We start from the raw sequence: 12,665 nt of genomic DNA on the forward strand, positions 1-12,665 counted from the left end.
GCTCTTGATCAGCAATAAAAGTAGAATAATTAGCGATGCAATAAAAGCAAATGTGATCAATGATGCGCAAGACAAATTAATATGGTCCTATTCAGAAAATAATTTGCAAATGAGAAGAGCAAAATTATCAATTGAAAGGGCAAATATGATCATGTAGAGAAGCCTATTTTGGACATTGCTGCTAGCATGTGCTTAAGGAATTACACAGTAGACTAAAAACAGATGGCAAAACCAATGAGAAATGAGCATACAGCCACAAATCAAACAAGTTTCTCATTACAGCTCAGGTGGCTATCACCTGAAACTGAAAAGGCAATAAAGTTATCTTGTTGTAAGTGAGTCATGAAAATAGTCTTACCTTTACCTCCTCCCCTGTACCAGCAGCCAAGGTCTCCAAAACTCTTGCCCTTGAAGCAAGCCTATCTTCTCGTGTCAAGTGCTCTTTCAATGTATTTTTTAGCTGCATTCATAGCAACAGCATTGACAACATATTAATGAGATTGAAAATAAAGGAGAAACAGAAAACAAACATGGTTTACTAAAAACCCTTTACTTATTTCTACAACTTCTTCCTGTACTTACTTTTACAACTTGTTCACTTTGTGTAACAAGGCGTCGCTCAAACTCTTCCATGACTTTTTTCAGCATAAACTCCACAAGCTGAAATTGTACAAAAAGTCCAACTCAAACACAAAAAGAACAAAGAAACAAGTAGCAAAATACGGTGCTGTTAACCTCAGAAAGCCTCAACCAAATGTATAGCAGATTTCAAACATGTGATGGAAAGGCTGAAGAAAGACGGCTTGTGACATTATTATGAGTTAACTTACAGCTGGAACCTCGTCTTGTTGTTTATCTCCGAGTATAGCATTCACTAAACTCGACAAAGACTGAGAAGAAGAGTTCTGAAAGACAAATCCGAATCAGCTCAACAAGGTACCAAAAGTATAGAAGCAGTTACCACAAACTAATATAACTTATTGCCACTTACAAATCACTTAATCAGATAATAAAGAAAGCATGTCCCAAAACATACTGAAGTTGAGTAGATCTAATTACATCTAAATTGCCGAAAACACCAGAGTTCTCTGTCGTCACAAAGTCTTGCATTGCTCCCCTCGTTTTTAGGCGCAAAATCTCCCGGAACTTCTGACTAATATGATGTATGTGTGTGGAAGTTAGTCCTGCAAAGAAAAACATCTTGACTAAGCATGAAACAAGGAATCCTGGATAGTCAATGCTATATAGATATTTTAAATTTGTTTCACTTTCAACAACAAAATGGCCAACACAGCCTTATAGATCTGAAAAATCCAAAGAACAGCGAAAATCAGTTTTAAAACCTGTTCCAGACTGGGTCAAGCTGGGAACAAAATTTTCATCTGTCAGACTGGACTTCCATCCATTCAATCTATGCAGAATACTTGCATTCTCCGGATATTCCCCAATCGGCCGCAGAGAAAAATCAGTGTTTTGTGAGAGGACCGTGTCAGCTTCAGCAGCATTATCAAACTCTGGAATAACCCAGCGTTTACGAGGCTGACTAGGGCTTTTCTGTACAGTGCTGGGTGAGCTGTAGGGCTTCAAGCTAGCATTTGAAGGTGAAGCTGAGCTTTCCTTGATTGAAGCCCTACTGGTGCCATAGAAATTTGCATTTCTATCATTTAGCCCAGAATCTTTGCTTTGTAGCTGTTCATAATAAGCTTTGAGCAAAAGAATGCAATCCACAACTAATTCTGACGATGAAGGCTGATAATTAGGCTGCAAAACCAATACCCAAACATTTAGAAAAATAAAATGTTGCTGATCAAGGATAAAGGACCCTAAGAAATCCATTCTCTCAGTCTGGAAATTTTGATGCAGAAAAGGCTGATAGTGAGCTCACTTAACCAATGAGTCATTTCTATCAACATGTACATAGGGGCTTATTGCTCAAGGAACAAGCAGTGTTTCTTTCTTAGATAGAATTATGTCATAGAATCCAGTGCATTCAATATACTGTATATACAAATGTCCATTTGAGACTCAGGTGACAAACTGCTAAAGATCTTGGTATACTTTTCTTTTCTCCTTTTCTTTTTTGGAGGGAAGCAGATGGTGATTATGCACTGATAATGAGCAATGATCAAAGTTTCCGACATAGCCAGGAAAGCAAGAACAACACAGCTCCAACACAAAAAGGGCTCACCTTTTTGAATGTGTTCACAGTTTTTATACTTCAAGGGGTGCAGTGGTGCAAACTAGAGATGAGAATGTAAACACAAAAGTCTTTCAGAACCTCTTCAATGCATCTTAATACGCTAAAAGAAACTCCTCCAAAAGTAGGGACACATAATGCTATAATTAATCTTACTACAATAAATGACACTCTTTTCCCAGAAGTAAGGAGATATGATGCTCATATAACCCAAAGCTCAAATAAGCATAATCACCACTCTATACAATGTGAACACTTTGAGAAGAGATGCCTCCTCTTAGATATTTGTTATCACTATTTACAAGTGTCACGTGCGGCTACAAAACCGTTTGATTGCTTCCATTCAGCCCCATTAACTCGAGTAATGTTCTCTAAACCCTTGCAACAATTGATATTGACTTTAAAATGCCACTGCACTGTGCCCTTTGGCCTGACAACAGCCATTTGATTAATTCCCTTGAGCCACCTGACTCACAAGTTTTGTTCTCTAAAGCCTTGGATCGATTGATGTTGACTGTCGATACATGCATTGTGTCATTTGAGCTGACAGCAAACATAACAATTCAGTGACCTGATGCCTTTTGGCACTACATCTAGCCTGAATTTGCTCTTGCTTTGAACATATTGAATCCTTCAGGGATAAGATTCAGCATCCAAAGGAGAGTGGCTGCAACAGTCAGAGATTGCACCTGCTGAATTAGCAGATACAAAAACAAGACAGCAAAAAGTAGCAAAAATAATCCTCTCTGCTTTCCACTACACAAAAGACTGATCCTTCTGCATTGACTAAGGTCAGGGCTAGCACCAAATAACACAGAAAACGATCAAAAAATATATAGGATGGCATGAGCTGTCTTGCAATCAAACCATACATTCAGCATGCCAGCCCTTTGGGTGAGCTAGTCATTTGGCATTGCATCTCCCATACAACTGCCCTTGACTTGTCTGAACTCTGGACAAAAGGCTACTCATCAACACAGGCTACTCTCTCAAGATAGTAAAAGCATGTCCATTACACCAACTCAAGACTAGACTTGGGATTCATAACTTTGTCACGATGATACAAGACTCTTTTTAGTTATTGAGGGGATCAAAGGCTGCACAAAATTGACCGGCCATGTGTCTGCAGTATAGTCAGCTCATGAGTAAGTTGGGCACGTGATTTAGTGGGCCAGACATTATAGATTTTTCAGGCATTTTTTATTAGTCATTATTATGTGATTTCTGGCATTTATGGCTGGCCAATCAGCATTTATTGCTGGTGGACCTGATGTATTTATTGCATTATTCTTGGCCTATATATTCAAGCTCTCCCCTCCATAGTCAATCATTCATCATCTATAGATTCCAATGCAAGTGTTGTTGGAGAGGGAGCTAGTGCCACTACCCATGCAGCCAGTGACTTACCTACCAGTGTGCCAGTGTTAATCATGAACCGTATGAGAACCTTGTTTCAACACTAAGTAATGTTCCCAATTTCTCACTCAAAGACATTGTGTACTCATTGCTTGATGGAGAAAGCAAATTTAAAAGCAAAGAGACCAGCTCAAGGAAAAATCTCTTATACACCAAAGGAGCTACTGGACCCAAAGGAAAAGGTCGAGGATTCAACGCCGACAACAAAAGTCAGATGACATGTCATTATTGTGGTAAGATTAGCCATATTGCCACTAAATGTTTCCACAAGAGAAGAGCACAGCAGATGCAAAATGACCACCACCAAAACCAATTCATGAATGAAGAAGAAGAAGAAGAAGAAGATGCTTCTGCTACTATCAACAACTCTGACAGATTGTTCTAAGGAATTTGCTCCCATAGTGGATCTACTTATGTAACAAACCCTACCGAGATGTAAAGTTTCAAGCCTTAACTTGACTAGGCTACCAAAGAGCTAGTCTCCTGGTCCATGTTTACATGCAGGGGGGTAAAAGCCAACAAGGGTAGAAACTCATCATTTGAGGAGGGGTGTTGAGAAATGACAAATAATGTATGCTCCAAGAAGAGCTGGCTTGAATTCCATATGCACACACAGTGAGGAGAGTGGAACAACCCAACTTCTATAAAGCATTGTACTTAACTATTACTTTTATAATGGAATGAATACAATGTCATGATGCTTTCTCTTTTCAGTTAGGTGTCTTGTCTTTGTCAATCCTACACAAGATTGTGTTTATGAGTCCAAGCTGCCATCTTGGAACCTAATTCACTTGTGTAACAGTTTGTCTCTACTTGTCCATGTCATCATGAGTTTGGTCTTCATCTTTCATCCGCCATAGCTTTTGCCATGCTCTAGACCCGCGTCTTTTGACATTTCCAAGTTCAAAGGAAAAGGAAAAGTCAAGCAAAATGCCAAAAACAGCAAGAGAGTGATATTGGATAGCCATCAAATAAGGCTGTTCAAGACATACAAAAGTCTAAAAAGAAGGAAAAATGTCATTATTGCAAGAAGCCAGATCACTATATTGATGAATGTTGTAAGAGATTAGCCAAAGAGAAAAAAAAAGGACTCTGGTTTGGCTGTGCAAGAGATATCAATCAACAAATCTACTGCTGATAAAACATGGCAAACATGGTGTAACATACCCGCCTTGGTTATGTAACGGATAACATTTTAGTAGTTGCCCAGAGTTTACTTTCCAGCCGCCGTCATCCATACTCTAACCAGAATGATCGGATTTTGTCCCCGACTAGTTAGCCCTAGGTCTACCTTGCAAGGAAAGCGTCTTGCCGTTACCCACGGAGGACCGACCTGAAGCTTCATAATTGATCTAACAATCACCTATCAACAACTAGCTCACATCCGAAGGTGTCTATCACAACTCTATAGAAACAGAATTTGTATCCTTTTTCATTAATTTGTCTATATAATGATTTATTAAATTTGTTTCCTTTGCACTAATTAGATATAAAGAAAAGTGTATTGGAGCTAGCCACTGATGAGTGGTCACAGGTTATGGTGGACCCATGCAGTGGGTTAGAGAAAAGATAGTTCACACTTCCACCTATATGGCCCGATTGGGCGCCTGTGACTAAAACTCACGCATATCAGGGTTAGACTCGCACACAGAAAGGACTGATGCCTTGAAGTGTGGGCTAGATCCGCCAGAACAGACAATTACAATCAGCAAGATGGCATGATCATGAAATGCTTGTACAAAGTGCATGTGTGGGCTGAAAGCTTGAAATGCATATTACTTTGCATAGAAAAGTCACATGAAGATTCTGATACCGTTTTTGCGATGTACACGGAAAAAGCTTTCATATAACACCCATATTGGGAGGTCCTTAAATTTTAGGAGCCTCGAATTAGCCTAAAAATGCTAGTCCTAAAAAATAGGGATGTCATTCTAAAAATAGTAAATTCTGTACCCTGACTGTGCTTACTAAATTTGGTTGTTTCTATTCTTGACAGTATTCAGTCCAAAAAGAAAGACCATAGAGAAGAGACAAGTGTCAAGACACTTGTCACACAAGTTTCCAAGTGTCCCACCACTTGTCACATCTCATGACATGTGGCTGGACACTTGTCTTGTGCTACTCCACTTTCTCCTTTTGTACTAGCTTTTCCCTCTCCTATAAATAAGAGCTCGTTTTTCTTCATTCAGCATCATTTTTCTTTGCTATAAACTCATGTACAGCACACAGATAGCCAGAAACTGGCCCATCCATCCCCATCACCATCCCCCACTTCTCCATTATCAAATTCCTCCATATTCCCTCTTCTATCACTGTTGTTTTATAGGACAACAAGCCTGTAAATTCATTACAGCACCTCCTTCTCGAGCTCTTTCTTCCATTTTAGCAACAAGAAGCAAGCCCTATCCATGTACTGCTGATCAACGATGGAGAAAGGCTGATTTCCTCTCTTTCTTCTCTCATACTGTAAAGAAATCAATTCTTATCATTGCATAATAGATAATGCATGCAAGTTTGTACACATTTGCATGATCTTGTGAGAGTGAGAATTACTTCTCCTCACTCTCAAGTTTATTGTAACTGAGCTCTTCCCTAAGGGACTTGGGTTGAGCAAAAATACGTTCCTTCGAGGGGATGTGTGTGTGTGTGAATGCACCTATATAGAGAGTAGTAGTGACTCAAAGCCCTGCCTTGTTTCCACTCTACGTATGATTCCCTATACCCAGTGGTAAACCCTTTTATGTACGGTGTCACAAGGGTGTAGTCTTGGGATGTGTCTATGTTGTTCCGCTTTTTGGATTGAATAATACAAGAGTATACCTTGAGCTCATATATCGTGTTACCTTTCTGTGCGATGTTGGGTGACGAGTGCAGGTTCATCACACTTGGTATTAGAGCGACTCTTGCTCAGAGTGAAGGAGTGCTCACAGAAGCAAGAGGAAAGATCCAGTGCCCCGAAGAAATCGAAGACGTAACAAACCACAGCGCAACGCCTTGCATTGTGTCGCCCCACGTCACGTCGACCCCCGTCGTGACGCCCCACGACGACGCGTCACCCCGGCGTGACGCCCCAACATCGACATCCCACCGTTTGAAGACATGACGCAGCTTCCCCGCGGCACGACCCACACTACCACAAGGCGAAACGCGGCCTCCCCGCGTCAACACCACCACCAACCACATGGAGGACGAGAGGGAGAACGTCACCCTCCCAACAATGGAGGAGAGGAAGAAAAGTAGAGGGCAAGAATGGAGAGTGGCCCAAGAGAAGGTGGCCGAACTAGAAAGACAATTAGATGGTATGTCAGGCATGCTGGAGTCAATATGGAGAAACATGCAGATGAAGAAAGAGGAGGAAGAAAGGAGGAAAAAACTAGAAGCAGAGCAGGGCTATAGAGAATGGGTGATACAACAACAAGAAGAGGAGAAAAGACACAGAATGCAAGAGGAGATGGATAGAATGGGTAGAGAGGAGACATCTAGAAGGGCACAAGATACAAGGAAGGAGAAGGAGAAAGTAGTAGAATTAGGAAGCAAAAAGAAAGACAAGAAAAAGGAGAAGAAGCACCACTGTAAAGAAGAGGAAGATAGTGATAGTTCAGAATATGATTATGGAAAATTCAAGATGCCCCAACCAACCAAGTACAAGGGAGAGAGAGATGGGTTAGTTCTGAAGAAATGGATCGCAGAGGTAGACAGGTACTTGAAGCATTCACGAATAACCGAAGATAGGAAGGCGGAGGTGACAGCCATTTACTTGGAGGAGAACGCTGCCAGTCGATACCTGCTGGAACAAGAGCAGGGCCACACCATCTTTTCATGGGAAGAACTCCAGGAAGAATTGAATGACTACTTCATTCCAAAGATGGAAAAATTCAAAGTGAGAGATGAATGGAGGAACCTCAAGCAAACACAGGGAAAGATGAAAGAATATGTTAGCAAATATAGGTAGATCATGCTGCAGCTACCAAACATGGATACAGACACTAAGCTACATGGATTTTTGTTTGGGATGCAAGAATGGGCTAGAAGAGATGTGGAGAGACAGGAGCCAGCAGGCTTAGCAGAAGCCATGAGAATGGCCAAAAGACTGGTGGACCTGGAAGGCAGAAGAACAGCACAAGGGAATCAAAACAGGTTTAACAACAATTTCAACAACACCTTCAACAACTCATGGAACCAAAGGCCCGGTGCTCCTAGAGGGACATTCACAAATACAAGGAGCCAAAACACCACTACCACCACGGCCGTGTCACAAACTGCTTTAGTACCAAGAGGAGCAGCAGGAAGATGGGGAAACGATCACTATAGGCCAACCCCTAGCACATCGTATGGGCCCACAAGATCAAATACATCATGGTGGAGACCCCCATGCCCGTCCGTCAGAATCAGATGTTTCAAATGCGGGGGTCCACACTACCAAAACAGATGCCTAGTAGAAAATACAGCTTCGTCAAGTGGATCAAGGGTGAATGCAACTAGTGCATATGGAGGAGAAGAACCACAACCACCGCATATCCAGGAAATCCCAAATGGGAGTGAGGAAAGCACGGACCACCCAAGGGTAGGGTCAGTTAGCGCCCAACCCCAATGCATGGCAGCCAGAGTAGCGGCAGTCCACAATCTATATATCAATGGCCGAGTGGGCGAGGAAAACCAACCTATCATGGTGGACACAAAAGCAACACACAACTTCATGACACCAAGGTATGCAACAAAACATGGATTAAAACTATCAAAGGCCCCAGAAGGATTAACAGTAACATTCGCACAAGGAGAAGCCAAGGAAGTAAAACAAGTCTTTGCAGTCCAAGTGGAAGCCGACAAGTGGAAAGCCAAACTCAACTTCTTAGTAATCCCCATGGATGATTTTAAAGTGATATTGGGCTTGGAATTCTATGACAAGTATGTCATTGCAATGTTTGGTAAAGGTGTGAATGAAATGATGCTAGATATGCAAGGAGAAGGCGTCAGAGTACCATGTGAAAGAATGCAACTGCCTGGCAGAACCCCAATCAAAGTGCAAATGAAGGAGAATAAGCCAGGAGTATCATGCCAAACAGTGAAACCAGCTACAACCCAACCAAGGGGCCAGACCTAAAATGCACCGGTCCAAGGGACCGTTATCAGGCCACGTATCATGACATGCAGTGCCAAGCAGGTTGAAAAATCAGTCAAACAAGGAGATATGGTCTATCTGTGTATAATCCGACCAATTGAAGAAGAAGAAAAGGGCAAGAGACCCAAACAATAGAATAGGAACACAGAGGTGACAGAAATACTTGATGAATTCAAAGATGTAATGCCAGCCGAGCTACCCAAGGGTTTACCACCCAGGCGAGATGTGGATCACAAAATTGAGTTGATCCCAGGGTCTGCCCCACCGGCCCAAGCTCCCTATCGCATGAACCATACTGAGCTCATGGAATTGAAGAAGCAACTATATGAACTAGAAGAACAAGGATTCATTCGCCCTAGCAAATCCCCCTTTGGTGTCCCAATGTTATTTGTAAAGAAGAAGGATGGGGGACTTAGACTCTGTGTAGATTATAGGGCCCTTAACAAAATCACCATAAAACAAATACCCCATGCCCCTAGTGGAAGACCTCTTAGATAGACTGCACGGGGCCAAGTACTTCAGCCGTATTGATCTTAGATCAGGATACCACCAAATCCGCATAGCCGAAGAAGATATCCCAAAAACAGTCTTCCGTACCCGATATGGTAGTTTTGAGTGGTTAGTATTAGTACATTTTGTGGCCTCATGGATGGAATCTTTAGACCGGAGATAGATATCTTTGTCATTATCTACATAGATGACCTCCTAGTCTACAGCAAGACCCTAGTAGAACACAAACACCACTAATGCCGAGTTTTTGAGAAACTGCGGCAGCATCAGTTATATGCCAAGCCGGAAAAATGTGAGTTCGCAATGAAAGAGTTGGAGTTCTTAGGCTTTATTGTAGGAGCAGACAGAATCAAAGTGAACCCTAAGAAAGTGGAAGCTGTCCAAAGATGGCCTGTACTGAAAACTGTAAGAGAAGTGCGGGAGTTCCTCGGCTTCACAGTATTTTGTCGGAGGTTCATCAAAGATTACAGCCTCATCACTGTCCCCCTCTCCCACCTCACCAAAGAAGATTACTCTTTTACATGGGGGAACGCGCAACAGGAAGCCTTTGAGCACATGAAGAAGTGCATGAGCCAAACTCACGTCCTAAGAGTGCCGAATTTTACCAAACCCTTTGAAATCTCTACAGATCCATCTGACTACGGCATAGGAGGTGTACTGGTACAAGAAGGTCACCCCGTTGCTTATGAGTCAAAGAAATTTACCGATACTGAAACAAGGTGGAGCACACATGAGAAGGAAATATTGGCAATCATCCACTGCCTTAGAAAGTGGAAGCACTATGTTCAAGACAAGCATACAATAGTCTTCACCGACAATATCTCCCTCAAATACTTCCAATCTCAACCTAAGTTATCGGCAAAGCAAGCCCGCTGGCTAGACTTCCTAGCCGAATTCGACCTGGAGATTAAGCACAAGCCCGGCTCCACTAACAAGATAGCAAATGCCTTGAGCTAGAAAGCTGACCTGAAAGCTATCAGTGTGGTCAGCAGCAACTTCATAGAACTCGTCAAAGAGATCCTAGAGCAAGACCAAGAAATGCACGAGATAATCAAAGATGTGGAAGCAGAGAAGACCCCACATGGAATGTACATCTTAGAGGAGGGCATCCTATTTTTAGGCAAGAGACTGTATATCCCCAACAATGTGGAGTTGAAGAAACTCATACTGCATGAGATACATGATGGCAAGATTGGAGGCCACAAAGGGCAAAGCAAAACCTTGGAGGCCCTTAGGAAGCAGTTCTTTTGGCCAAATATAAAGGAAAAAGTGATAGACTACATCAAAACTTGCCCCACTTGCCAAATGGTCAAAGCACCACGATCAAGACCAGCAGGACTACTACAACCATTACCGGTATCCAACCGCCCATGGGACGTCATCAGCATGGACTCCATTGTGGAACTACCCGAGTCCCATGGGTACACAATCGTCTTTGTAGTGGTGGACTATTTTTCCAAACAGGCCCACTTCATCCCAGCCAAACCACCACTGAATGCCAAGGAGGTAGTACGCCTCTTCTTCACACATGTATTCAAACTTCATGGCTTACCACTGGCCATTGTATCAGATAGAGATGGAAGATTCATGAGCGACATGTGGAAGAAACTTTTCAAGACCCTGGACACACAATTGAGATTCTCGTCATCCTTCCACCCGAAGACAGATGGACAGACAGAACGAGTCAACCAAGGCATCGAAGATTATCTCCGGAGCTATACCCGAGTGGACTAAAAAGATTGGGCCTTGTACCTTGATGTCTTGGAATTCCACTATAATAGCTCAATCCATTCGGCAACGGGGTACACCCCCTTCGAGTTAGCTACAAGAAAAAAAGTCATTACCCCACTAGCCTTAGCATCTAGAGCGGCCAAAGCGGAAGATCAGGATGCAGAAGAATTCTTGAAGAAATGGAGAGACCGCAATGCAGCAGCTAAGCAAAGCCTCGAGCAGAGCAAGATCACCATGACAGAGCAAGCAAACAAGAAGAGAAAGGCTATACTATTCGCCAAAGGAGACATGGTCCTAGTTAGCTCCAAGAACATGTCACTTTCCAAAAACATGACCCCCAAGTTCAATCACCGATACTATGGATCCTACCGAATCACTCAAGTGCTGAACGAAGTCACCTACAAACTGGACTTGCCAGACAGTGTTTGTGTTCATAATGCATTTCATGCTCGTCTTCTGCGCAGGTTCTATCTAGACAACCAATCGGGACGGCACGTACCAATGCTCCATTCCAATGGTCCCTTCGAAGTAGAAGCCTTCCTCCGACGCCGGGAGCAAAGAGGCTTTCTCGAATACCTCACCAAGTGGTACGGGCGTCCACTCAAGGAGACCACTTGGATCTCAGAAGCGGAGGCCCGCAAATGCGAAAAGGATGCCTTTGCCCTTTGGCTCGAGGAGAACCCCCCTGCTTCTTCCAACGACCCTTGAGCCTCTCCAGAAAATCCAAAAATAAGGCGGTTCTCAATCATAGACCCCAAACGTGCCTCCACTCCTCAAATGTAATCGAGTCAAGGGTGGACCCGCATGGTAACAATCAGCACATCACTCCAAAAGGAACAAAGCCCCAACTGTCCAGTTTAGATGGATAGACACTGACCAGCTTGCTAGAAAAGACTGTGTTAAGACCCCCAACTCCTAGTGCGACAGACACTGACCAGTCTGATAGTATAGACTGTGTTAAGACCCCGCAGTCCCCCTTAGACCGGCAGACACTGACCAGCTTGCTAGGAAAAGCTGTGTTAAGACCCCGGATAAGTCAAAATAACAAACGCTACCCTTAGATTGCTGAGGACAGCAATCCAGTAAGCGGGGGTGAGTGTAAGGGCTTTGTAACTATACCATGCCGTTGCTACCGAATGCACCTATATACGGAGTAGTAGTGACTCAAAGCCCTGCCTTGTTTCCACTCTACGTGTGATTCCCTATACCCAATGGTGAACCCTCTTATGTGCAGCGTCACGAGGGTGTAGTCTTGGGATGTGTCTATATTGTCCCGCTTTTTGGATTGAATAATACAAGAGTATACCTTGAGCTCATATATCGTGTTACCTTTCTGTGCCGTGTTGGGTGCGTAACAAGTGCAGGTTTATCACGGAGGGGGGGGGGAGGGGGGGGGAGAGGTTTTGGGAGAGTATTGCCCATCTTCAACCCTCAATCTTGTCTCCATTACTTTTACATTTTCATGGCTGTAATTTTGTGAGTAATTTTCATTTTCAGCTTTAAGTGTTCATTCTCTTTTATATTAAATCTCGAAAACAAGCGAAAATCATAATTGTTAAGCATACTACGTTATTCGGGGCATTTACAGTGGTATCAGAGCTTTGGCTCGGTCCTCACCCCAACACTGGTAGTGCTTACAATTATAAGTTTATTTGTTTTCAGCCCTTGCATTGAGTGCTTGAGCATATTTTT

General features: G+C 42.9%; 1 protein-coding gene across 4 annotated transcripts in view; it reads right to left on the bottom strand.

The window, feature by feature from the left end:
• Positions 1-12,665, bottom strand: part of LOC148025801 (kinesin-like protein KIN-14C) — a 65,772-nt gene that overhangs the window by 35,947 nt on the left and 17,160 nt on the right. For all 4 annotated transcript variants that reach the window (XM_087693042.1, XM_087693040.1, XM_087693041.1 and 1 more), the window contains exons 4-8: positions 1,344-1,761; positions 1,060-1,184; positions 831-905; positions 583-660; positions 359-460 (exon numbers count right to left, since the gene is read on the bottom strand). In XM_087693042.1, the coding sequence (XP_087549168.1) occupies positions 359-460; positions 583-660; positions 831-905; positions 1,060-1,184; positions 1,344-1,761 (798 nt within the window). The remainder of the gene's footprint in view (positions 1-358; positions 461-582; positions 661-830; positions 906-1,059; positions 1,185-1,343; positions 1,762-12,665) is intronic.

This window comes from Lygodium microphyllum, chromosome 14 (assembly GCF_053477565.2).
Source record: "Lygodium microphyllum isolate KBCC chromosome 14, Lygodium_microphyllum_v1.1.10, whole genome shotgun sequence".
NCBI lineage: Eukaryota > Viridiplantae > Streptophyta > Polypodiopsida > Schizaeales > Lygodiaceae > Lygodium > Lygodium microphyllum.